This window comes from Gouania willdenowi, unplaced genomic scaffold, assembly GCF_900634775.1.
Source record: "Gouania willdenowi unplaced genomic scaffold, fGouWil2.1 scaffold_122_arrow_ctg1, whole genome shotgun sequence".
Taxonomy (NCBI): domain Eukaryota; kingdom Metazoa; phylum Chordata; class Actinopteri; order Blenniiformes; family Gobiesocidae; genus Gouania; species Gouania willdenowi.
In genome coordinates this window covers 90,128-118,077 of record NW_021144870.1, presented here as the reverse complement: position 1 = coordinate 118,077, position 27,950 = coordinate 90,128, and the positions used below count along the sequence as shown (strand labels likewise).

The 27,950-nt window shown below is 39.8% G+C and overlaps 2 protein-coding genes across 2 annotated transcripts in view; both read right to left on the bottom strand.

Annotated features, from left to right (window-relative positions):
- Positions 1–1,271: 1,271 nt before the first annotated feature.
- stard5 (StAR related lipid transfer domain containing 5) lies at positions 1,272–17,668 on the bottom strand. Its single transcript, XM_028440959.1, has 6 exons — positions 17,324–17,668; positions 5,643–5,692; positions 5,268–5,400; positions 4,208–4,325; positions 2,574–2,667; positions 1,272–1,694 (listed from the first exon to the last, which is right to left on the bottom strand). Exons 1-6 carry the CDS (start codon positions 17,411–17,413, stop codon positions 1,544–1,546), a joined length of 636 nt encoding a protein of 211 aa, XP_028296760.1. The 5' UTR covers positions 17,414–17,668; the 3' UTR covers positions 1,272–1,543.
- Positions 17,669–19,044: 1,376 nt separating this feature from the next.
- Positions 19,045–27,950, bottom strand: part of tmc3 (transmembrane channel like 3) — a 33,901-nt gene continuing 24,995 nt past the window's right edge. Inside the window, exons 8-10 of the mRNA XM_028440958.1 lie at positions 20,991–21,033; positions 20,639–20,909; positions 19,045–19,924 (exon numbers count right to left, since the gene is read on the bottom strand). Coding sequence (XP_028296759.1) covers positions 19,045–19,924; positions 20,639–20,909; positions 20,991–21,033 — 1,194 coding nt within the window. The remainder of the gene's footprint in view (positions 19,925–20,638; positions 20,910–20,990; positions 21,034–27,950) is intronic.

The window sequence follows — 27,950 nt, the reverse complement described above, 5'->3', positions numbered from 1 at the left end:
ACGACACGCACACACACGCACACACACAATGTTTAATCTAACGTGGAATGAAGCTCCGCCCCTCCCTCTGATTCCCATCATGCACTGAAGCTCCACCCATCTTTGGACAGACTCAGTCCTCCTGTGATCTTTGACCTGTTCAAACTAGCATTAGCATTAGCTACAGTGAACCATCATCATCCAAAACAGGGGTTACCAACACGGGCCCGTGGGCCCCAGGGGGGCAGCATGGACCATGTGAGGGGCCCTCAGGCCTGTTTAACAGCAACTTCAATTCACAATGACATTATTATTAAAGTATGAAACATGTTCCATGTTTGAGAAATAATTTAAGTTGATAATGATTTTCAGAGAAATCCAATGAAAATGAAACAATTGAATAAATTAGGAGAAATAAAGTGTTACATATTAAAATTTAAAGTTAAAACATAAAAATCTAGTATTTAATAAGAGCTTTTAATCTGTCTGAGGTAGTTCAGTTTCATAAATGTTGATGACTTTGATCTAAACCATGACTCATCACATTTACAATGATTCAATAATCACAGAAAGATAATAATAATAATTACAGGATCATTGCATATTAAAATACTTTAAAATCAGGTTAAAGTCATGTCATCAGTGTGGGCGGAGCTTCATCAGAGCGTGACACGTTCACTAACCCAATGGTTCTCAACCTGTTCACCCCATGACCTCCAAAATAAAGGTCCCAGAGAGCGTGGACCCTCCAAAATAAAGGTCCCAGAGAGCGGGGACCCTACAAAATAAAGGTCCCAGAGAGCGGGGACCCTCCAAAATAAAGGTCCCAGAGAGCGGGGACCCTACAAAATAAAGATCCCAGAGAGCGGGGACCCTACAAAATAAAGGTCCCAGAGAGCGGGGACCCTCCAAAATAAAGGTCCCAGAGAGTGGGGACCCTCCAAAATAAAGGTCCCAGAGAGCGGGGACCCTACAAAATAAAGGTCCCAGAGAGCGGGGACCCTACAAAATAAAGGTCCCAGAGAGTGGGGACCCTCCAAAATAAAGGTCCCATAGAGCAGGGACCCTCCAAAATAAAGGTCCCATAGAGCAGGGACCCCCACTGTAGCTGAAGGTGGTTGAACACAGACATGAACATTGAAGAACAGTCATGTGGAGACAGGACCATCTATAAGGGGGAATAAAGGAGAGATTTTTGGGGTCATTGAAATGTAAAAGTGTCAGAAATGGAGAAATGTATCAAAAATACATTAAAAGGAGCAAAAATATGGGAATAAAAAGTGATAAAAATAGATTAAAATGTGGTGGTTTGATGGAGTTGTAGAAAAATGATAAAAAATAAGCAAAATGGGCTTAAATTGTTGATAAAATATTCTTAGTTTCTTGAAGGCATCTGGGGACCCCCTCCCAGTGTCTGGTGACCCCCAGGTTGAGAATCGCTGCACTAACCAATAGAAGGGTTAAATCCTTCCTGGGAATGAGATCAAAGCTGAAAACGTTCTGCTTCCATTGGCTGAACAACCAGGAAACCGCTTCACCTCCTGCTCCTTTAGGTCCTGGAGAGTCAAAGGTCCTTCAGGGACCTGACAGACTTCCTCAGGTTGGTGTAGAACTCAGTCATACTGGACGGGAAGAAGGAGTCGACCACAGAGCGGGGGAGGAGACCCCCCAGGTCCGTCTGGAAGAAACTGAACACCTGCGTTGTGTTGGGTTCTCTGAGAATTATAGATTATAGATTATAGATTATTTTACATAGTGATTGATCTACACGAGCTTTAAACATGACAGTTGTAGAGTTAGTAAATGTAGTTTTTAGATTAAATTAATCATCTTTAAATGTTTATTTTCACTGAAACCAACATGTGTTAAAGTTTTACAGATTTAATGTTTGGATGGTGATGTGTTTATGTTTTGTTTTCAAACAAAGTGAATTTTCTGTCAAATATTAGAAATGTGTTAAATTACACAAACATTACATGTTTTACGATGAATTAAAAGTTGTTAGTTATTAAATATTAAAATAGAAACACAATGAAATGTAATGGAAATGAAACTATTGCATAAATTAAATACTAATCAAGTGTTGCATGTTTAACATTAGTGCTTGGTTTCCTTCATTAAAGTCTATAATTATCAGCCAAAGTTTCAGAAAAGTCTAAAGGCTTTTATTTTGAAAATCTAGATCAGGGGTGTTATTCAGGGGCCAAATACGATCACTTTGATCTGTAGTATTCCACAGGGTTTATGAAGAAACTGATCATTTATCAATAAGTGACAGATATCTGTCCTAACAGGATCTACACTTTACATTTATTGATACATTTTAGAAGAGTTTCACATTAAAATGACTGAAATCATGTGAGAACCTGCAAATATTGTTGACTTTCATTCACACAATGATTGATTTTTACTTTCTCCTGGGGACGATTTGGATGCTTTAAAGGGCCGGATTTGGCCCCCGGGCCATGAGTTTGACATGTGTTTTCCATCTTGATGGACTGTTGCTGTGGTAAAGTAACTGTAAGTGTGTGTGTGTGTGTGTGTGTGTGTGTGTGTGTGTGTGTGTGTGTGTGTGTGTGTGTGTGAGGACCCACCCTGGGACAGGAACACAGATGCAGCCACATGGATGATTGAAGCCCCTCACGTAGCCTGACTGAGGAGGACAACTGGAGTGGAGCACGTTACTGGCTGTTACAGACACAGACAGACAGACACAGACACTGTGAATGATGGGAGTCAGGGCCAATAATGCTTTTATTCTGAAAGGACTTTGTTTGAAGGCATGTTATCACACACTAACACTAGAGGGCAGTATTTACTCTCAGGTAGAAAAAAATCAGTTAATATTTATAAAGCACAGGTTTGTTATTATTAATAATAATAATAATAATAATAATAATAATAATAATAATAATAACTGTAACCACACTGACACCCAACATTTGCCATTTGTTGTTTTAAGAAGTAGTACAGTAACCATAGGAAGTATGTATTCATATAGTGGGAGGAGCTTAAGTAGAGTTGTCAATTATGTCCAAATGAGTATGTGTTAGGGTTTGTGATGTACATACTGTACTCTGTAGTGTTATATTATTTATGGATGTAAAATAAAATAGTGTGTGAGATTTATCTGGTTTAATTCTATGATAAATGATAAATGTGTGAAAATATATATAGAATAAAGCAGAGAAAATGACTCAACTGGAAAGTGACTCCACATGTACATGTATTACCATCACTACACTGTATATACCTACAATATAGTACTGATAGTGTAACAATAATATTAATTATGTGTGTGTGAGATATGTGTGTGTGTGAGATGTGTGTGCGTGTGTGTGTGTGTGTGTGTGTGTGTGTGAGTGTGAGTGTGATATATGTGTGTGTGTGTGAGATATGTGTGTGTGCGTGTGTGATATGTATGTGTGGTGTGTGTGTGTGAGAGATATGTGTGTGTTTGTGATATGTGTGTGTGATATGTGTGAAAAATGTGTGTGTGTGTGTGTGATGTGATATACGTGTGTGTGTGGTGTGTGCGTGTGTCTGATATATGTGTGTGTGTGTGTGTGTGTGTGTGTGTGTGTGTGATATACGTGTGTGTGGTGTGTGCGTGTGTGTGATGTGTGTGTGTTATGTGTATGTGAATGTTATGTGAATGTGTGTGAGATATGTGTGTGTGTGTGTGTGAGATATGTGTGTGTTTGTGATATATATGTGTGTGTGTGTGTGTGTGTGATATGTGTGTGTGTGTGTGAGATATGTGTGTGTTTGTGATATATGTGTTTGTGAGATGTGTGTGTGTGTGATATGTGTGAAAAATGTGTGTGTGTGTGATGTGTGTGTGGGTGTGATATACGTGTGTGTGGTGTGTGCGTGTGTGTGTGATATATGTGTGTGTGTGATATGTGTGATAAATGTGTGTGTGTGAAATGTGTGTGAAAAATGTGTGTGTGTGTGTGATATACGTGTGTGTGGTGTGTGCGTGTGTGTGTGTGTGTGAAATACGTGTGTGTGATGTGTGTGTGTGTGTGTGTGTGTTATGTGTATGTGAATGTTATGTGAATGTGTGTGAGATGTGTGTGTGTGTGAGATATGTGTGTGTTTGTGATATGTGTGTGTGTGTGGTGTGTGATAAAAAATAACAGTTTAAAAGACTAAAGTCTTAACTCTAGTTTAACTCTAGTTTAGTGTTAGTTGATGACGGCGGTGAAGAACCATTATTACACACCATTTGATGAAATGGTTCCATCTTCATATTTCTTGATTAAAATGACGTCCACAAAGTCTCTGGGGGAGATGATGCCCATGGCAGCTGAGGGTGTGACTGTTCTACACACTGAGATGTTCTACAGCAGAGACAGATATCAGATTACATCAAAGGAACATATCAGATTACATCAAAGGATCATATCAGATTACATCAAAGGAACATATCAGATTACATCAAAGGAACATATCAGATTACATCAAAGGAACATATCAGATTATCAGATTACATCAAAGGAACATATCAGATTATCAGATTACATCAAAGGAACATATCAGATTATCAGATTACATCAAAGGAACATATCATATCCTTAATCAGGGACATAAACTCAGCCACTGCAGCAGAATAACTACTTTTATATTTTAGTATTGATCTACACTTACATTACAAACAGAGCTGATGATTCAGTCATGATCTGATCAATAACTGATCAATTGTTGATCAAAGGCTGTGAAATAACTGATCAGTCTGAATAGATAGTGGTTAGAAATGGAATCTCACAAATATATATAAATGTTATTTTATATCTAGACAAGTATTTATTATTTATACATGTCTTTTATAAAACAGATGGTTGGATGTAGTGATGATGGATGTATTGATGGTTGGATGACTCATTGATAACAGTGTGTTCCTTGTAGTGAAAAAGCTGATTTTTATACTAAAATGTGAACTTGTATTTAAAATTATACATATGTTAAAGTGTAGATTTAAAGTTTAAACCCCAAAAAAATATTCACACATGTAGTCCAACATTTGCTCACATGTTTATTTTATTACTTGTGTTTATTGTTCTTTATAAACAACTCTATGGTTAGAATGTCTATAATCTGATGCTACAAATGAACTAATTACTTTTGTCTGAGTTTTGAAACACATTAGTAGCTGTTTGTATAGATGTAGATAAACTTATATAGAATTAAAGCTGAATATTATGTCATTCAGAGGACAAACAACCTGGTTCATTAGTTACCATAGAAACAGACCTTGGTCAGATAAATGAAGTCATCATGTTTACCTCTGTGATTTGTTCCAACAGCTCAAACTTTTTCACGTTGTTGTCCCACTGGACCCTGAGCCCGTTGGGGACGGGTTTCAGACACTCCCACACTTTAACAGGACTGCTGCTGATGATGCCCTCTCCTTTATACCTGCAGCATTATTCATATGATTAGCGTTATTAGGATTAGTGCCAACATGTCACACAGTAGCTGCTGATTATTAACACATTACTTAAAGCAACAAACACATGGACACGTATGAATGAAGTTAGTTTAAAGAGAAATAAAGCAAAGGATGCTGAACCACTGTGTTATTAAAGTGTAATAATGTGGATTTTATGCTTTCATCTGTTAAATAAAGGATGATAGAAAAAAAGAATCAATGTTCTCACACATTCCCTGGATACTCAGCTGAAGGACGCCAAGACACCATCACATCATTCTGGAAAACACAAGGAGTTCATTAACAAAACAATGCTAATGCTAATGCTAAGGTATCATTTATTCAGACAACGTTTTTACTTCAATCTCCTGACACATTTCAACTGCCAGTCTTCTTCAGAGGCATCTGCTGAAATAAAAGTTGTGTGAATGAATGAAACTGTAACAGATTATTCAAAAAGACAAAATAAACTCACTGGAATTATTACGTGGAAGTAAAAAAAAAACTGTGTGCAAGCATTACATGACTGTAATTGAAGAAAATCTGTTGCTGTTGTAATCAATTACATTTTAATTGAGTTCAGAAAATGTGCTTTGTAATTGTAATTGTCATGGAATTTCTATCAAAACTGTTAATTATAATTTATTTAAACACAAACCTGATAAACTATGTTACAGTTCTATGTCTCACACATACAGTGGTGCAAAAAAGTATTTATTCAGTCACCAATTGTTAAAAAGATGAGAGGCCTGTAATTTTCATCATAGATAAACATCAACTATGTGAGGGCTGAGATCGTAAGTGGAGGGGGATTATCAGTGTCTTGTATGTCTTCCATTTTCTAATAATGGATGGCTGTTCATCATAGGAATGGGATCCACACAAGGTTCCTGCTGCTTAACAGAAGGTTTTCCTTGCCGCCATGATGAATTCATGTTGGGTGTGGGATACATATGTATGTGTATATACGTATATATGCATATGTGTGTATCCATAAAATGAAGAGTCCGTCCTTAAGACTGCTCTACTGTAAAGTGTCTTGAGATACCATTGGTTATGATTTGGTGCTATACAAATAAAGATTGATTGATTGATTGATTGATAATAATTGCTCCCACGGTTGATTTCTTCACAACAAGCTGTATAGTTGCACGATACCCATGGTACCCTAAGGTGTCAAATTGTAATGGTTCCTACTATACCAGAAATTCTACATGACGGTACTACCGTAGTTTATTTCCGACATGGTTGCATTCACAGAAGTTTTTTTATTCCTTTTTTTTGTTTTGTACATGCCGAAAAAGGAGACGAGAGAAGCAGTTTGCTAATCTAGGTCCCGTCCCTGTTTTGAACACAGAAAATTTACATCAAAGCTTGTCTCTCTGGTCAAACATTCTTAGGTTCTTCTGAACACAATTACAAAATTTTCTTTTTTTTTTTATCCTTTTTTATGTAGGATTTATTCTCATCTGTGGTCAGTGTTGTCTTTCTTTATTCCTCCTCCTCTTCATCGTTGTTCGTGTCGTCCTTCTTCCCTGCAGATTTCATTCCCAGACGTTGTTTGCGTTCCTCCAGTTCAAAAGAAAAGTTCATCTTCTTTTGAAGTTCCTTGATATCTTCAGAGAGTTTTCTTAGCATACGAAGGATTAGAAAGGCACATACCCCCATCATTAGCAGGCCAGTGATCATGACCCCTAACAGGTAGAGGTCCTTCCACTGAGAGGATTGAGAGGCACAGCATTTTAGGTATTTGGCCTTTTCAAATAGTTCATTTGTGTGTGTGTGTTGTGTGTTCTAATTGCTTTTTTTTTAAGTTTAAATAAAGGTTCAAGATACGTTTTGTAGGTGTTTCCCCAGATTTCTGAACAGTAATTTAAATGTGACCCTGTGAAAATCAAACCCTGTGGTACACCACATTGTATGGTTTGGCATATTGATATGTTTTGTTCAAAGTCCACATATTGTCTCCTATTTCTCATATAACTTTTAACCCAGTTTAAGGCGTTGTGGCTAATGCCGTAGTTTTGAAGTTTTTCCTCCAGAATATCGTGGTTTATTGTGTCAAATGCTTTTTTAAGGTCCAAAAAAATGCTGAATACAAATAAATTATTTTCTAATGCATCTCTTATATTTTCCGTGGTATCAGTTATAGCCATTGCTGTTGAACGTCCTTTTCTGAACCCATATTGGCCTTCGTGTAATATACTATTCTCTTCTATGAATTTCTCCAGCCTTTTCATGAACAGTTTTTCTAGAATTTTCAATAATTGCGGTAATATTGAAATAGGTCGATAGTTGGTAAAATCTCGTTTGTCTCCACTATTGTGGATCAGTCTGATTTTTGTGATTTTCATTTGGTCTGGGAAAATACCATTTTTGAATGAGAGATTGCTGATATATGTTAGTGGTGGTGTTATTTCAGCTGTTATAGTTTTTAGTAGACTCATAGTTAGATTATTAACGTCTCTGGATTTTTTTGAATTACAGTTTGTAATGATTGCTTTCACCTCTGCTTCCGTTACTTATTCAAGTGTTAAATGCTTATTATTCTCTATATTCTCACTGTCAAAATGGTTCTATTTAAGTGTTGGATATTGATAGATTCCTCTCCCAGTCTCCATTCCAATATTTATGAAGAAATTATTAAGTTCTTCTGCGATTTTCTTCTTATTGTATTCCTTTAAGTTGTTTATTATAAAGTGGTCTGTGGCTTCTTCTTTGCTTTTACGCGTAGATTACGATACTACTGGTACCAGTTTCTGCTACATAACGCTGCCTCTACTCTCCTCCTCTCACTGCACAGTCTAAACTCACTGCATGATATTCACTTGAAAACAAACCAACATGACAACCGAACTCCACAGCTGCTGAATGATTGGCTGTTTGCCTGTTACTGGTGACGTACAGAGAGATGATAGGCTGTTTCTGCACGCTGGGTCCGCCCCTCTGTTAGCTGATTGGCTGTTCGTGTGTTTCTACCCACATGAAGGAACTAAAGACAGCTCTGCTTCAACAGAAACTTGCTTCATAATATAAAAAAAGCTAAAGTTCTGTCTCTCCTGGACACGTGTATGTCTTACAGTCACAAACACCAGACAACACATGGTAGAAGCACCAGGCCTGAGCGGTGAGTCTACCGTCGTTGTCGTCAGTGGCGTCACTAATTTTGCTAAAAAAACCAAACTCCAAAAGTCCCATTAGGAACTATTTTGTCTTTAAATGAGACAGACGGTAAAACAATAGGAGATCTACTGTGCAGGCGCTGTCACCATTTATAGGAGCCAAAGGAGGAACACTTTTTTGTTTGTTTTTTCCCGCACGGACTCAGAGTGATTTTTTTTTTAATAAAAAATGTACAAACAATATTTAATAATTATATACATACAAAGGAGGGGTCACATCCAATCTCATAAAACACCAGTGATGTCATAAATATAGTTTTCTCGGGGAATCAGTTCCTGTTTATTGTATTTTATCCTCTATGGTTTATTATAGGGATGTAACGATTCACTCAACTCCCGATACGATTCGATTCACGATACTGGGTTCACGATACGATTCTCTCACGATTTATTTTACAAAATGGGAAAAAAAACTAGAAAATACTGTACTATTTTCCTTTTATTTTTCATTGTCAAAAGAATTCCTTGATAAACTATTCAAAACAATGCAATTTAACGAAAAATAAATCTTGAATACAAATGAAAATGAAGCCTATTAATTTAAATTCTGGTTCTATAATAAACAATGCAAAACTGCATAATAGTTCTTTTTCTTTTTAAAAGTGCAACTGAAAATGTATTTTGTGCCTTAACAATTGGACTTTAAAAAAAAAAAAAACCCGTGATTACACTGATTTACGTCATAATTGTTTGGACCAGCAGAGGGCGCTGGAAATACAGTGGTCGGTTGGCATGCAGATATCTTGCAGTGAAGAAGAGAAGCTATGCTAGCAGACAGAGCTAATAGAAAAACGTGACATTTACAGATATTCAAGTAATATTACAGATATTCTTTCGGTGCTAAAGGGGTAATGAATCATTTATTAACATATTTAAGAGTAGAAGGCAGCCAGAAAGAAAGTATTAGAAGACTCCGCCCGCCGCCTACACTTGTGGATAGTTAAAAAAAGGTACTGCGATTCAATTTTCAAAAAATCGATATCAACCGTGATACCTATGAATCGATTTTTAACTGCCTTACGATTAATCGTTACATCTCTAGTTTATTATGTTGGAGAAACATTACTGTCAAATAGATTTTTTAATTTTTAAAGACAGTGATTTGTCATCCTAAGTTGATTATTATTATTAGTTAAACAAATTGATGTACAAAGGAAACTGTATGATTATTTTTTCAATTTCAACCATATAAATTCTAACTTCTATTATTAGGTTTTTTATTGCTTATATGCTTTTGTTTATGTACTATTATTTTTTATTTATTTTATTTATTCAGTTTATTTCCGACATGGTAACATTCACTTTTTTTTTTTTTTTTTTTGTACATGCTGAAAAAGGAGACGAGAGAAGCAGTTTGCTTATCTGGGTCCCGTCCCCTGTTTTACCATTGCAAATTTACATGGGTTTACATGTCTCTCTGGTCAAACATTCTTGAGTTGTTCTGAACAGTCCTTTTTTGTGTATTCTCATCCGTAGTCAGTGTTGTCTTTTTTTTTTTTTATTCCTCCTCCTCTCTATCGTTGTTCGTGTTGGCCTTGTTCCCTGCCAGACGTTGTTAGCATTCCTCCAGTTCAAGAATAGTTCCTCTTTCGAAGGTGTTTGGAAGGTTTTTCCCTTTTCATCCATAATGTCACCACTCGGGAATGTCTCTTTTGGACACACAAGTTTGCAGCTTGTTTTGTCTCTACATGAAGGTTAATCCAGCTGTTGTTAGTTCTATTGGCAGTGTTGTATTTTCCACTGTTAGATTTAACTTGTATAAACACATTATTATATCTTAGTTCATAAGCAAATTAGTAATTTCATTGTACAGGAAAAAGTGTTTCTAACTGCACATATGACAATAAACACTTTGAATTTAAATTTAATGTAATGCTTAATCACCCCACCACCTAGCAATTGAAATGAATAAATGACAGACCTTTTTTACTCTTGGTTTCCACATTTAATTCAGTCTCCGTAAAATAATCACAGTCTGAGTTTTGTTTCCAGTGTTTATATAGATCTGGGTCCATATCCATGATTACCATCAGTAGTGTTGTTGTTTAGGTGGATCCTTCGTATTTTCCCAAGTTTTCCATTCTCTTCTCCCAGTGGTATGATATAAATCCTGCAGTTCCTTGTCCACGTCTTTAGAATCTTTCCTCCTTTTTTTATTTGGCGTGCCTTCCATGCGATGCTTGCATTTTTTTTTGTCAGGCTTTCATTAATAAAAACCTTCGTTTCCTTCAGCTTTCTTCCTTGCTTCAGTAGTTCTCCTTTGAATTTCATATTCGTGAAGGTTATTTTTACAGCTCTGTTATCATTTTTCTTTGGCAGGAGTTGATGTTGTCAGGGTTCAGGACAATGTCCTTCGACTCCAGGTAGTCAATGACCTGTTGTTCAATCGATTTTGTTTCTTCGTCACTCGCGTAACTCCTGGGTTTTATCTTTAGGCCTGTGATGGTGACATCTTTCTCTCTTTCCTTTTGTTCCAGCTGTTCAACCCTGGCGTTCAACAATTTTATCTCTTCAGCATTTCTTTCATTCTTTTCTTTCAGTACCTTTTCTTTGCTTTGTAGTCTTTCCAGTGAGTTTTCCAGCGTCTTTTCCAACGACTTTATCTCGGCAGATAGGTTTCGTAGACCCTCGCGTATCATCTCCTTGACCTCTTCCAAACCCGAATTGGGTTCTGAAGGGCCTCCCTGCGGTTTTTTCACCATTTTCCTTCAGTCTTGGGCCCAATTTTTCAGGCTGTTCAGCTGTAGCCAAGGTCGTGTTATCAGATCGAATGAAAACACGTCTGCTCTCTCCAAAGACCAGAGAAGAATCATGCACCAAACAACACTGTAAGTAATTAATAAATATTTCTAACTTGTACAAATACAATGCAGTTCATAAAAATAATAATAATAAAAAACTTCAGTATCGCGATATTATCTAGAAATCTTTGTCTGGTATCGTCGTTACTCATTTTGGTATCGTGAGAACTCTACCAAGCTGTTTACCTATTGCAGATTCAGTCTTCCAGTCTGGTGCAGGTCTACTATTTAGTTTCTGGTGTCCTTTGACAGCTGTTTGGTCTTGGCCATAGTGGAGTTTTGTCTCTCATAGTTGAGGTTTATCTATGATGAAAATTACAGACCTCATCTTTTTAAGTGGGAGAACTTGTACAATTGGTGGCTGAATAAATACTTTTTTGCACAACTGTATCACAATTTTTTATGCATGTTTTTTTCTTTTCCTCACTTTGTGGATATTTCATACATTTAAACCAGGTATATGTGCCTGTATCCATAAATTAAAGTAATCAAACAAATGTAGGGCCCTAGAAAATCTGTTTTATTCACTTTAATTCCATTTTTTTTTTTAGAAATATTCATCATTTTTTAAAGAAAATATTAATTTTTAACTCCTTTGAGAAAACAAAATAAATACTAATAAATAAAAAAAACTCATAATTAAACAAAAATGTCAGTCAAAAATAAAGTAAGATACAATTAAAAGGTAGATAAAAATTGTAGAGATATGGATTATTCTGACTGCTCCTTTTTAATTATTTATATGTCATAAAGATGTATGAGAACAGCATTAATGTCACTATATTTCCTCTCAGGGATCAATGATTTACTGAATCTGATCAGGTTTAATTAATTAAGTTTTGATCAACTTAGATTAAATTAACCTAATTGAAATGATCCGATCTTCTGTCGATCTGATGAAATGTTATTATAATGTAACATTCTAACAACGTTGTTCCAACAGACTTTTATTTTGTAAACCAGAAGTTCCCACTGAAACGGTTGTACTTGAGGTAGCTAGCTGACTGTGAATGTGTAACTATAGACATGGACAAAAAACTGGAATAAAAATAACTAACAACACGGACTGAGTTATTCTTAGTTAACCAGACATAACAGATCAAACACTGAGCAGGTGAAGATGATTAAAGCTGATCACGTTCTCACGGAGCACCGAAACACGGGCGGGGTTTTACAGGCACAGCAAATTTAAACAGGCACTGGTGGCTCTGTCAGTGATAATTTATGTTGTTTTAGATGGTGTTTGTGGTGATTTAAGATGAGTTTAATGCAGCCAGGACAGGAGGAGGGAGGGTGGTGTTCAGCTGTGGTTCTATCAGAGCAGGGGTCTGCAACCTGTGGTTCTGGAGCCTAATGTGGCCCTTTGACTCTAGCTTTAAAAAACTATTGAAATAAATAGTTATTTTTTTACAGAGGCTATTAATGATTAATGACAAATAAAATCAAGATTTAATAATTTGTTAACCTAAAATAAATCACGTTGTACAATGACTCAGCACATTCCTACTTCACCTCCTACAACATCTACAGATCATCAACTTTCCTCCACCTGTGACTAACCTTAAGTTTTAAATCCCTGGTAAGAAACTAAACCAACAAAAACACTATTCTGGAAGAAAATACAGATTTTAATTGTGTGGGAACTAATGGTGCTCCGATCGATCGGCCACCGATCATTATCGGCCGATCTCCGTGGAAAAGGATGTGATCGGCGTTCGCCGATCAATGCCTTACATTGCAGATCACAAAAACTGATCACCTGTCCTGTAGCTCATACTTCGCAGCCGGCAGAGGCTCTGTGTGCAGAGTAGTGTCCCCTCCCCCTTTCCTTCACACTGCGCAGGTGCGCGGCGGTAAACCACAACAACAAACATGTCTGCCGTGTGGAGCTTTTATAAGATCAGTGAGAGTGATGTAAAGTTTGCATCCTGCAACGCAAGCAACGAAAAAATACCTCGCGGGGGAAGCACGTTAAAAGGCTTCAACACAACAAACTTGATCCGACATTTGAAGAACAAACACTTGACCGAGTATGGTGAGTTTTCGAGGCTCACGGCAGACAAAGAAAAAAAGACTGCAACAGTCTGAAGGCAGTTAACGCAGCCCACGCTTGGCAACACTCGTCCGTATGAGCGTCAGAAGGCTCAGCAAATAACCAGGAAAATAATTGAATTCATCAGACTAGATGACCAGCCCTTCTCAGTGGTGGAGGACACCGGGTTCCGCCGACTACTCTCTCACTTGGAGCCCCGCTACATGCTACCGGGACGTAAATGTTTCACAGACGTAGCCCTGCCAGAGCGTGGATGAACACAGGAATAGACTCATGACCGAAAAAGCAGAGATGCTCCTCTTTATTAAAAATAATCTTCCCACAATGCTTCTCAACAAATCATAGACATTTGGCATGTGGAAATACTGTTTAAGATATTTTTTTTTCTTCAAAGCAAACGCACTTTACGTTCAGTTGTTCTATTTTTCTGTTTCAAGGTCTTTAATACCATATTTATGTTATTTAAGTGACAAATGGGCTATTTTTTTTATTTATTTTATGTTTTTACATACAAAGCAACAGACCCCTTATATTTATTTTATAAATCATAAGAAAAGTAAGTACTAAGTAGTTTTTGTTTTTTTGTTTTTTTTTGACAAGGCACAACAGAGTTTGCTAAGCCATGTTCTCAGGCATTTTGATTTAGCAACTAATGATAGTTTATTTGAATTCAATCTGCATTTGACTTTGAATGTATCCTTTGTTACTTGACATGTTGTGAGATATACTTTTATTTATTTGATTTTCTGCACTATTCAGCCTGTTGAGAGCTTTAATGTTTTCAATCTGTTAAAGATTGTGTTACTGATAGCAGGTCATTTTAACTGTTTTTTTTTTTCAGTTGCTGCATTGTTCCTGCAAGGTTTTAGTATTTTTTCTTTTGAAAAAGTAAAAACGTGCTTTTCTCTAAATCAAAGTGATTTTATGGTTCTTTTTTCCAAACCGTCTAGCCGGTAGCACTCATCATACTACAATGCAAAATTTACAGCCAATCCATGTGATCGGTATCGGTGATCGTCAGCGATCGGCTCTTTGGCTGATCGGTATCGGTGATCGGCAGCATAAAACCTGATCGGAGCATCCCTAGTGGGAACAGATTCATTTAACCACCAATGTACAGGTTAAATATGTATGTTTTATGTGTGGCAAGAAATGAGTAATTAGCATGTGTTGATCACATGATCACGTATTGATCACATGATCATGTGTTATTATATTCATGTTACTTTTTGTAGCCTTTCATATATATTAACTATAAAAATCTACTTTATAAACATTGTGTTCATGTAAACTGAGATGTGTAAGAATTTGAAGATAAAGATACTGTTTTATTTATTGATTTTATTTATTTATTTTAGGTTTTCATTTACATGATCAATATAAATCTACCTATAAAAGCAAGGAATGTATGTGTGCGTGTGTGTGTGTGTGGAGTGAATATCTCCCCGGTATGAGTTCGACCTGAAACTTAGTCAACGGGTTCCAAATACCACAATTGTGTGTATCTGTTATTTTGGAGTAATTTGGTGAAGCAAAATGGTCAAAACGTTAATTTTATAATAGGGATGTAACGATTCACTCAACTCCCGATTCGATTCACGATACGATTCTCTCACGATTTATTTTACAAAATGGGACTGTAGACAAATGATGACTGAAAAATATTCTTTTAGAAAATATTGTATTATTTTCCTTTTATTTTTCATTGTCAAAAGAATCTCTTGATAAACTATTCAAAACAATGCAATTTAACTAAAAATAAATATTGAATTAAATAAATAAAGGAATAATACAAATGAAGAAGTCTATTAATTTAAATTCTGGTTTAAACTATTTTTCTTTTTAAAAGTGCAACTGAAAATGTATTTTGTGCCTTAACAATTGGACTTAAAAAAAAAACCCGTCATTGCACTGATTTACGTCAGATATTTGCTTGGACCAGCAGAGGGCGCTGGAAACACAGTGGTCGGTTGGCATGCAGAAATTCTTGCAGTGAAGAAGAGATGCTATGCTAGCAGACAGAGCTAATAGAAAAACGTGACTTTTACAGATATTCACGTAATATTACAGATATTCTTTCGGTGCTAAAGGGATAAGGAATCATTTATGAACATGTTTAAGAGTAGAAGGCGGCCAGAAAGAAAGTAGTAGCAGATTCCGCCCGCCGCTTGTCCACTGCTGGACAAGAGAAGGGATAATATATAAAAAAAGTACTGCGATTCAATTTTCAAAGTATCGAGGACAATCGTGATACCTATGAATTGATTTTTAACTGCCTTACGATTAATCGTTACATCCCTATTTTATAATTACGCTCCCTCGGTAAGAGCGTGGTATTGAGCGCGCTACTTTCGGTTTCGGGTTCATGACGTCACCGTGTCGCAGTTTGGTTGGGTTAAAAAAAAAAAAAAGGGTCAATATTAAAAACATTTTTGTATCGCTAAAAGTCACTTAAGTTAATATTTCATAATTATTTAATATTATTCCCATTTGACCGTTCACTATTTAGACCAGACGGAACTCACCTGGAAGTGAGTGACAGCAATGGCTGCTGTGTTGAAAGCCGCTCATTTATCAGCAGTGTGTGTGTGTGTGTGTGTGAGAACCAACGGAGGAGATTAGAGTCCAAGGTAGCGAATCACACACGCGCACGCACGCACACACACGCACACACACACACACACACACACACACACTTACACTTTCAGGGGGAAAATAATAATTTTAATTGTAATTGGAGAAAAATTCCAGTCCCCGTAATCATAATGAAATTGTAATTGACCATGGATAATTGAATAATGTAGAAACGTGACCTGCACTTTGTGTCCAAACCAGCGATTCTCAACTGGTGGGTCGGGACCAGTGTTGGGCCCCAACGTCACTTTTGACACTAACTCGTACTGTAACGCAATATTTTTGTAAAGAAATAACACCGTTACATGGTGCGTTTGTCCGTTACTTTGCTAGCTGCAGTGTACACGCATTATTTTTGTCTCCAAAAGATGCATCAGTGAAGCTAAGCTAACGCTGCAGCTGGATTTTAACGGAGGTCAGCCAAACTATTGCACGGTATGTTGTGGTAAATAAGAAGTCTGTCGCTACTGCTGAGTCACTGCTAACAGCAGCTCATTAGCCTGATATGTTTAGCATTGTGTAGCTGAGAAAAATGCTGTGAATGTGTTTTTCCATATTTATTTTAATAAGCATTTTCAACAGCAGAATGTGCACCTGGAATATGCACAGCTTACTTTACATTACTGTGCTAAGGCTGAAAATTTACTGTTTTAATTTTAGAGCAGCTGTTTTGTGCTTTATATGAACATAATTTATGGTTGTTTTATAGCAGTTGATCAACAGTGGATTATTATATTATTACAGCACTAATATGAAGCTGTACGGACACAAATGACCCAAAATAAATACATTCTTTAATTCTAAGTAACTCAAAAGTTACTTTTTGGTTAAGTAATCAAAATAGTAACTGAGTTACTTTGTGAATTAACTAGTTACTTTTTTTCAGTAACTAGCACAACATTGGTCGGGACCCAAAAGTGGGTGTTTCTCATGTTGAACTTATCTTTTATTTTGAAAGAAACTTTTCTTTTGACAGGTTGCACAGGAAGATATATATAGATGTATGTTTTAAAAACAATTATATACATTCTGTTGGTCATCTAAAATCAAGGGAGTTATGGCCTAATGTGGGTCCCAGGGTGACACCATGAGTTGAAAACCCCTGGTCTAAACCATAAAACACACCAAAGGAACAACCAGTGGACGTGAACTGTGACGTCAAGTATGAGGCCAGCACAGGCCCCGCCCCCAGCCCATCACCCCACAGTGACCATAGCTCCGCCCCCCAGAGGCTCCTTACCGATTTCCTGCAGACCCTCCACCCGGACTGGTCCGTTTTATAGTCCATCAGACGGTCCGCTACGGTCCGGACCTGGTCCTCATAGTCCATGTTAGCACGAGCACAGCTCCTCTGCTAGCGACCAATGGGCTCCACGTGGGGCCTGCTCACTGCTCAGCGGGAATGAATGAACGTGAGACCGGAAGCTGCAGAGTCCTGTCACGTAGAGCCACCGGAAGCTCTTGTCACGTTCACCGGACATACACCTGCACCGGTACCTGCACGCATTTCCGCCGACACGAGGAGAACAGGAACACAGACAGCAACAGCCGCACGAGAGCGCGCCACTTCCCCGCCCCCGAGGCACGAGCCGTCCTGCAACTTCCGGTCTGACCCTTCAAAGGAAAACAACAAAATCAACTGTCCAAAAATTTGAATTTCTAAAATATAGAATGCGCTAATTTACTTTTGTATTCAGTAAAATAATAAATAAATAAAAACAAGACTTTGAGAAAAAAAACACTTTTTGATTCATATATATATATATTTGTTACTGTAATTTACTATTAATTATGTACGTTTTCTTTCCTTTGTTCGTGTTTCTTTTTTTCATTTGTAATAATTCTTGTAATAAAGTAATTTCCTCCTGGGATAATAACGTATTTCTGATACAATTACAATCTCTACTGAAAGACAACAAAACATAAAATTTAAAATTTTCAACCTAAACTTTGTGTTCAATAAAGCACAATAAATAATAATATTAACAGTACAAAAGCAGTAATCAATATGTATTTTTTTCTGAATACAAGCAATAAATGAACGTTGATGTAAACGTTATTGTGATTTTGTGGAAGAAAATCTCATGAAGTCAATTATTAACGGTGTTTTATTTTGAAATCCCACTGAAGGCTACATATTACAAATCACTGAACCATTACAGAGGATTTATAAATGATGCATGCTGCTGTCACACAGTTTAGATATTACACACACGAGATAACATTCTATGCAACACTAATAATTTTACTTCTACAGTATACTGTACATACAGTATGGTAGTATACTGTAGATATGGTTTTAATTCTGTATGTATAGTTGTATACTACTGTACATAATATGGTTGAATACTGTACGTATGTTTAGGTACAACGTGGATACGTTGCTATATAATGAGGGGAGGAGCTTAGTGTAATCACCTCACAGATGTGAGAGTAACTGTAAAGGAATCAAAGTATAACATTTAGGGTTGGGGTCAATTATAAGTGTTCCCTAATTCATAATTAATTACAATTAACTGTAATTGTAAATGAGTTAAGATAATTGACTTTGTAATTGTCATGGAAACTATAAAAACTGTAATTTACAATGTAATTAAACCCAAACCTGGTGAACCATGTTACAGTTCTATGTCTCACACATACGTAATAATTAATGATTATTAAAATATGTTTCAGATCAACTTTGTTGGTTCTCTTCAGGATCACTTTAACATTAAATAACATTTAAATAATATAAATCTATGGGTATAGTGACAGAAAAAAGACCCATTCATTGATTATGAATCCTAACAAGGTAACCAATAGATAAGAAACTAATTAGATGATAGATCATATTTATTAGTGTATTTTACAGCTGATTATAGACATGGATCAAACTGAGCATTAGAACCGTTAGACTCAGACGTTGGAACGTTAGACTCAGACGTTGGAACGTTAGACTCAGACGTTGGAACGTTGGACTCAGACGTTGGAACAGACCAGGTCGTTGGACTCGATGGTGTTCAGATCAAAGTTAGTCTTGGTCTTCTTCTTCATCATCTTTGGCTGCTTAGAGTCGGCCCTGAGGCAGCGCTCCTTGTGGTGGATGACCTGGATGTACTGGTCCGTGCTGCTGTTCTGCTGGTCACTGCTGGAGGCTAAGGAGGCGGAGTCAGACTCTGTCAGCGGTGCCTCCATCTTGGCTCGAGCCCTGGGCCTCAGGGGGGTCTCTGAGGACCTGCTCCTGGATGGAGACTGACGGATGTGGCACCGGGGTCTTACCACGGGGGGTTCAGGGGGTCCCGTGGTGGACTGGGACTGGGCCCCTCCCCAGTCCTCCTCCTGAGCGCCGTAGCGAGCTCTGTGCTCTCCGATGTAGAAGTGAGCAGGCTGCTGGAGGTCAGACAGAGAGTGGGGGCGCTGAGCCTTCCTCCTCCCCTCCTCCTCCTCACTCAGGTGCTGCTGAGAGGAGTGGGCGCGATGGGCGTGTGCCTGGGGGTGGGGCGTGCGTGGCGTGTAGCGTCGGATGTTGCGTGGGTACAGCTCCAGGATCTCTGGGGGCTGCTCCATCAGGTAGTGTCGTGGGATGCGAGTAGTGGAGCGGAGCAGCTTCTTCCTGGGCTCTCGGGGGTCACGCTCATTGACGATAACGTATCGGGTGGCGTGGCCACGCCTCCCCCCACAGCTCTGAGCGGTGATGATGCGAGCGGCCTCCAGAGGATGGATGGGTCGGATGCTCTTCCTGTACAACGGCTCAGAGTGGATGCACTCAGCTCTGTGTGACGGGGTGTTATAGGCGATGTGGTGGTAGGACCTGGACCTGCAGGACCCCCGAGGGTCGCCCAGGAGGGGGTGAGGGGGTCTGCGGGGGACACAGAAACACAACCAATCACCTTTCAGATCACGTTTTCACTGACTGAAGCTTTTTAGAAACCTGGAAATGAGTCGCTGCAAACGAGTCATGTTTATGGTCCTGTACTATGAAGCTGGATTTCTTCTTCTCTTTAACTTCCAGGATTTAATCGGTGTGTGATGTACTACAATGATGGCTAACTTCTTACCAGGCTAAATTACGGTAGCTTAGGTAACTTAATCAGGATAATTTAGGTTAAATCACCATGGTAACTGAGTCTGGTCTGGACCAGGTTATGAAGTGGATCAGATCTGAGTGAGTACTAAAGCTCCGGCTCCTGACCAATCAGATCTCTTGTTAAAATGACCTGCCCATTGTTAATTGGTGCAGATCTGACAGCTGAGTTTAGGAAAGAAAGATTATTAATGGATTAATCATTTCATTTAGTGATGACATCATTTAGGAAAGATATAGATTTACATCTGATGGACTGATCTACAGTCAGCTGATGAAGCATCCACTCACTCCTTCATTGATTCATTAATTCACTCACTCACTCACTCACTCACTCACTCACTCTGTGATTGTGATTGGTCTGACGCTACTAACTCCGCCCCCTGTCACAGGAGTGTGCACGTAGCCAGGCTGAAATCCCCCTGGGTTAGTCAACGTGTTTATATCCTGCTTCATAGTACAGGCCCTCAAAGTTAAATCTGCTGTGACCTGCTGGGGACCGCCTCCAGATGCTGTTTGGGCACGCCCACTGATGGACCTCCTACGTGTCCAGCAGCACTTCCTCTGCTCAGCTCAGCCCTGGATGCTGATTGGCTGATGGTGTGGATGCTGTTCCCTCCATCAGGTGACTGATGACAGCTAGTGATGCTCCCGTTGTGTCGGGGGGAGGGGCTGTGGGTGGACACGCCCTGGCTGGCAATGTCACTCTCCTGCTGCTCTGCTGGGTTTTCAGCAGCAGCCTCTGGAGCCTGCAGTCGCGCTGTGGGTGGAGCCAAAGGGTCAGAGGGTCAGAGGTCAAAGGGTGGCGGTAACACGTGAGGGTCCAAACCCACAGACTCACCTGCAGCCATTTGGAAAACTTTCTTCTTGTCATCTGTGCGTTCCTTCAAGGATTAGAGTAATCACTGTAACACTGCGTTCACACTGGACGCGTCACAAAATGATCTGAGCAGCAACAGCGTTGGCCACAGCATGCGCGCTCCCAATTTCCCGTGACATTCGTCATCGCCTGAGTTGAAAATATTGAACTCCAGTAAATGTTTCGTGTGACGCGCAAGCGAGAAAGCCAATCAGAGTCCTTGTTGACAATGACGTCAGGCCGTGTACACGGACACCGGTGTTTTCACCCATTTCAGCATGGGCGAGAAAGTAATGACACGGATAGTTTTTTTCACGGGTACCGGACCAGGAAGGATTTGGAGCAGCTCCTAAAGAAAACAGTGAAACTCAGGGCCACGGGAAGTGTGTGTGTGGGGGGGGGGGGGGGGGGGGGGTGGCAACAGGGAGATGTAAAACTTATTATATATTATTACATATATTTATTTTTCTTTTTTCTTTGTGCACTGCTGATAAATCAATGCTTTTTCTTCTTCTTTTTTTCCTTTCTAGAGACAATTACAGAAAAAATGGAATAGACCACAGACAATATTTACAAATCTTATACATCATAATACAGTAAGTGTGTGTGTGTTTTATTATGTATAAATCAGGAGGACGGCGACTGTGTGCCTTATGAAAACTGATTTATTTACTTTTTGCATTACCCAGAATGCCTCAGGAGCCTGGGCTCCCATTTACACACAGCAGAAACGCTTTACGACTGTCATACGTCACACTGTTGTGACACACACATACACAGGTTGCTGTGGTATGTAACATTTACCTCCTTTTCTTAAAAGCGTTCGAACAATGGTCATAAGCTAAGACCCCCCTCCCAAGTGCACGAAAACAACATCAAGGCCAAACAGCCAACCTGGCAGATTAACCAGGTAGACTGACAGTTTACCCGTATAGCACTGTGGGTTATTCTACCACATCACAGGCTCTACGCTATGCTAGTGCATCAAAAGTCAGTAAGATAGTCATTGAGGTATAAGGGCCTCTGGTGGGCCCGGACCGGATGGGGTCGTCTAAAAATAAAATCGGGGCTTTCGCCTTTAATTGGCCATGTAATGTTATTACATTAATGGAATTTGTCCTCTGCATTTAACCCATCCCTGAGGGGCAGTGGGCAGACATTTTGCGGCGCCTGGGGAGCAGTTCGTGGTTAAGGGACTTGCTCAACATCCCACAGTGACGGCCCAGGTGAGGCTTGAACCGGCAACCCTCCGATTACACCATTCAACTAGCACATCTGGTCTAGCCAGGGTTTGCGTCTGGAGGGTCCCAGACCCCATCAATGCAGAGTGGATCAGCTGGGGCTTGCACAGAAGGTTGCTTCACTCGCCGGAGGCGGCTGACATGCCAGAACCGTCGGTCACACTGAAGGTGGCTGGCCCCAGTTGTGCTGTGATCTGTGTTGGTGCAGACCAGAAAGAGAGCAGCTTGTGAGATTGAGTGGGTGGGTCGCCGCACTCTGACCCAGTCAGATACAGTGAGTGCAGGCGGTTTCACGTGGTGTTTCCTGTTAAATCACCAATTCATGCTACGTTGTTGCTGAGCCACTCTGTCACCTGGGGAGGGCGTAGCTGCTGGAGTGTCTCTCGCTGGAGGGCGTAGCCGGTCCAAGGGAAGTTGTAGTTTGCGCCATAGCATCAGTTGGGCTGGAGAGCTGCCAGTGGTAGTGTGGGATGTTGCTCTGTAGTGCAGTAGTGTGCTCTGCAGTGATGTTGAGAAGAATGACAGATCATCTGCCATGTGTGCTCTAAGCCCGTTCTTAAGGGTTTGATTAAACCGATCCACGCCTCCATTGGCTTGTGGCTGGTAATAGGCAGTCCTAATGTGTTTTATCCCCCCCCCCCCCCCCCTACAAAAGCCGCAAAGTCAGCTGAGACGAACTGAGGCCCGTTATCGGTGGTAATGGTGTCAGGGACACTCCAGCGGGCAAACAAAGTCGATGACCACTGCAGTTGTGACAGACCCGGCGGGCAGCACCTCCGGCCATTTGAAGTGGAAATTGTATGCCACCAGGAGGAAGCGCTGATGTTGAGGGGTGTCGTGAAGCTCACCACATATGTCCACCTGTATATCCATGGAGCCTGAGGTCATGTCACGGGCTGTAAGGGTGGAGGTGGGGGAGAGCAGGTTTTACCACTGGTGAGGCAGGCTGCACAGTCTCTGACAAGATCCTCGATGTCTCTGTCAATACCCGGCCACCAGACCAGGCCCCTGCTTGACTCTTACAACGCCCAGGTGGCCGTCGTGGACCATGGCCACGACTCATTCCCTCAAAGTGCTCAGGACCACAGTGCACAGCCCTCTTGCCACGCAGACTTCATTCCAGCAGGAGAGGTCCCCTCTGACCCGGTGAAAGGGTGCTAGTTGCTCAGGAACCCTGGCAAGCCGGCCGTTACAAATGAAAGTGCAGAGCTGGCTGAGAACATGGTCCTGTGCAGAAGCCGACTGAAGGTCTTTCACGGAAACAGCTGCCTCGAGGGGCGTGTGGAGCAGGAGGATCAGTTCTGGTACTGAGGAGTCCTGGTTGGTGTCTGGTGCAGAGGTGGGTGTAGCGCTGGAGAGGAGATTTGCCACAACATTCTCCCTACCTGGGGTAAACTGTGTGGAGAAGTTGTATGCCTGTAGCCTCTCAGACCACCGATAAAGGCGCAGCGGTATGTGGCCCAATCCGGTTGTGACTAGAACAACTGTGAGGGTGTGGTGGTCGGTCTGTAGAGTGAAATGTCGACCGTAGAGGTACATGTGCCACCGCTCACATGCCCAGATGCAGGCCAGCGCCTCCCTTCCCCCACAGAGTACTTCTGCTCCGTTGGAGTAAGCGCCCTAGAAGCGAACGCCACTGGACGCTCAATCCCCTTGTAGGATTGAGACAGGACTGCGCCAACCGCAGTGTTGGACTTGTCCGAGACCAGAAAGTACCGAGACCAAGATAAGACCAAGACTTTCCGGAGCCGAGACCAAGACCATAAACATTTTTTTTTTTCAATTTAAAAAAATATATAACTAAATAAAATTATGACAAGGTTCAACAGTTAAATAACATTCTCTTTAATTTTAGTTTATTTTAAATACATTTGACGGACAAAAAAGGTGCCTGCAAAAAATTAACTAAAATATTAAAACCGCTACTGATAAATTCACAATTATTCTACATATTTGAAAACAAGATTTTTATGTCAGCTGAATGTACAGCAAGTGTTTAAAAGTATTTCTACCAATAAATAATGATTCTGATTCTGATTCTTTCAGTTGTGCAGGTTTAACAGGTCACAGATTTCACAAGATATTTTTTAGTTTGAAAAAACCTTTACACAGGTTATTTTTATTAATTCACTTAGTTGATATAGTTTAATTTGGTTACTGTAATGTAACTAGAATATTTAATTAACAAAGGTTTCTAACTGTAACTGTAAAAGTGAAACTTTCTGAAATAAAACTACAAACAAGTTGTCATCAGTGTAAAAAACATAGAGCTACAGGTAGATGTGAAACTAAATAAAACAAACCCTGGAACAGTCATGTGACAAATTAATCAATAGTTATTGTTGAGAATTATTATTATTATTCTGGATACAGTGGAAACAGAAACTATAAAAATAATTATATTGTGAACCTGTTTATATTGTGGGGAACATATTATATACATAAATGTAATTGGAGTCAAAAGACACAAAAAAAACACCACTTTAAAAAGAAAATTGACTAATATAAGACCTTTTTACAGTTATTTGACTCATTCTGGAGGCGATGACGCGCTGGTGACGACATAATCCAAGATGGCGGCGGCCCGGACTACAGCAACACTATGTAATAAAAGCCTTAAAAGACATGGATATAATGAAAAGAGTGGATGGACAGAGACATAAACATGCTGACTTTCACACAGACTTATTAAACACACACAGACTTATTAAACACACACAGACTTATTAAACACACACAGACTTATTAAACACACACAGACTTATTAAACACACACAGACTTATTAAACACACACAGACTTATTAAACACACACTGACTTATTAAACACACACATACCTCGGTAAACACGGTAAACGGAACAGGCTTCACTGGACAGCAGGCACTCGGACCCAGAAGCAGAGTAAGTGCATCCCCTGTACTGCATTCACAGACTGTAATATCATCAGTTTATCATTTTACCAGTTGTTAGAGCTACTGTCTTTACCAGGGAGATAATATTTATTACTGGTGATTGTTTTCTGGAGTTTTACTGGGATTTTTACCAGTGATTAGTTCATGTCTCCCTTGCGCTCCACGGTCCAAACTGACACCGTAGCCACACACACTCACACACACACACACACACACGAGTGTGTCACACACGTCACTCAGTCACATAAGGAAGGTTGTGGTCATTATACAGGGTGGATTAAAGAATGAATAAAGGATTGTTTTATCCCGTTCTTCTCCGTGTTTTCTCATTATAAAAAAGTTTAAAAATAGCAGTAATTAGTGCTGGTCTCCAACGGTCTTGACGGAAAATCCCGAGTCTGAGACAAGACCAAGTCAAAATGCTTCAGAGTCTGAGACGAGACCGAGACCTTTAAAATTTGGTCACAACTACTACAACACTAGTTGGAGGTGTCACAGGTCATGAACGTGGGGCTCTCATGGTCAAAGTGGACAAGTATAGATGAGGAGGTCAGTTGAGACATGAGCCGGCGGACTGCAGCAGAGCATGCAGGAGACCAGACCCCAAGTGCATCTTGCTTCAGGAGAGCACGCAGCAACATAGAGTAAAAGGGGAAGGAAACTTAAGTAATAAGCAGTCATCCCCAGAAACCATGTCAGTTGCGCCGGGCAAGAGGGTTCCGGCAGGTACAGGACAGCACCAACGTTCAGGCCCTCAGCGGTCAGGCAGAACCCCACAAACTCAATCGCCGGAGTTGCAAAGATGCACTTCTCCCCATTCAGCATGAGGTTGTGACCGGCAAGCACATCCAGCACTCTTGAAAGGTAGTCATCATGCAGGAGGAACATAGCTCCATGCACCACAATGTCGTCCAGGTACACAACTACCTCGGGGATGCCTAGAAAGAAGGTGGCGATGAGTTTCTGGAAGCAGCTGGGAGGGGAGCTGAGTCCAAAGGGCATCCGGGTGTAACGAAAGACCCCCATGTGGGTCACAAAGGCGGTGAGGTTACGGTTATCAGGGTGTAGGGGAACCTGCAAGTAGCCCTGGCAAAGGTCGAGCTTTGAGAAGACTGTTGAGCTGTGAAACTGTGCAGAGAGCTCCTCCACTGTGGGTAGTGGGCATCTGTCCGGGACCACCGCTTTGTTTATCTGTCTGAGGTCAACCCAGGGAAGGAAGCCACCGCCAGATTGGAGATCAGGGCAAGGCGTAAACTCTTTCAATGATGCCGGCATCCAGCAGTTTCTGCAGCTCGCAAGTGACATCATCACGCAAAGTGAGGGGCAGAGTTGGATGACAGTTGTCACGGCTGGGTCACTGAGCAGTTGGTGGTTGAAGGTGGTGAGGCAGCCCAGCCCAGTGAAAAGCAATGGCCAGTGCTGCTACCATGGCGTGGTCACGGTCAGGATTTATTTATTTATTTATTCAGTTTATTTCCAACAAGGTTGCATTCACATAAGTTTTGTTATTCTTTTTTTTTTTTTTTTTTTTGTACATGCCGAAAAAGGAGACGAGAGAAGCAGTTTCCTTATCCAAGTCCCGTCCCCTGTTTTGAACACAGAAAATTTACATCAAAGCTTGTCTCTCTGGTCAAACAATCTTAGGTTGTTCTGAACACAATTTCATTTTTTTTTTTGTCCTTTTTTTGTCCTTTTTTATGTAGGATTTATTCTCATCTGTAGTCAGTGTTGTCTTTTTTCATTCCTCCTCTCCATCGTTGTTCGTGTCGTCCTTGTTCCCTGCAGATTTCATTCCCCGACTTTGTTTACGTTCCTCCAGTTCAAAAGAAAACTTCATCGTCTTTCGAAGTTCCTTGTTTTGTCTCTGCATCAAGGTTATTCTAGCTGTTAATAGCTATTGACAGTGCTGTGTTTTCAATGTTAGATTTAACCCTTTCTCGTATAAACACATTACTATGTCTTAGTTTATAAGCAGTAATTTAAATGTGACCCAATAAGGGAAGAATAGATTATCTTCAGTGTTTTGGTATGTAGTATTTGTTGTAATTTCCATAGGATGTAGTTCTGTTTTCAATGTTTTGTCTTTAAGATATTTTTTATATAATGTATTTATTTATTTATTTCTTTTTTGCATGTGTTTGCGTGTGTTTCTGGGTGGATGTTGTCATTAGTATTAAATATTGTAAGTATTGGTAAATGGTCGGAGATGTCATTTATTAATATTCCATCTATTATTTTGGTTAGGTTCTCATTAAATATGTCTATTTTGCAATCAGGAGACAAACAACAGATTAATATGTTCTCTCCCTTTGGTCTCGTTATTTTTACTGTTACACATTCTCCATTTCATTGTTATCTTTTATGTATAATGCCTTTTATTGTAAAGTTCATACCTTTTTGTTCATTTAGCCAAGTTTCTGACAGTGCCACATTGAATTCAATGTCCGAAAAGTAAGCACAGTCTGAGTTTTGTTTCCAGTGTTTATATAGATCTGGGTCCATGTCCATGATCACCATCAGTAATGTTGTTGTTTAGGTGGATCCTTCGTATTTTCCCAAGTCTTCCATCATTTTGATGAAGATTGGTTTTCCGTTCTCTTCTCCCAGTGGTGTGATATAAATCCTGCAGTTTCTTGTCCACGTCTTCAGAATTTTTCCTCCTTTTTTATTTGGCGTGCCTTCCATGCGATGCTTGCGTTTTGTTTTGTCAGGTGTTCATTCATGAAAACCTTTGTTTCTTTCAATTTCTTGCCTTGCTTCAGTAGTTCTCCTTTAAATTTCACATTCTT

Bases quoted from the DNA above. Each gene is read 5' to 3' on its own strand.
- stard5 (XM_028440959.1), bottom strand. From the start codon at position 17,413: ATGGACTATGAGGACCAGGTCCGGACCGTAGCGGACCGTCTGATGGAC. The intron at 2,668-4,207 runs GTGTGTAATAAT...TGTCTGTAACAG, and splicing joins TGGAACCATTTCATCAAATG to CCAGTAACGTGCTCCACTCC. The intron at 1,695-2,573 runs GTGGGTCCTCAC...TATAATTCTCAG, and splicing joins ATCTGTGTTCCTGTCCCAGG to AGAACCCAACACAACGCAGG.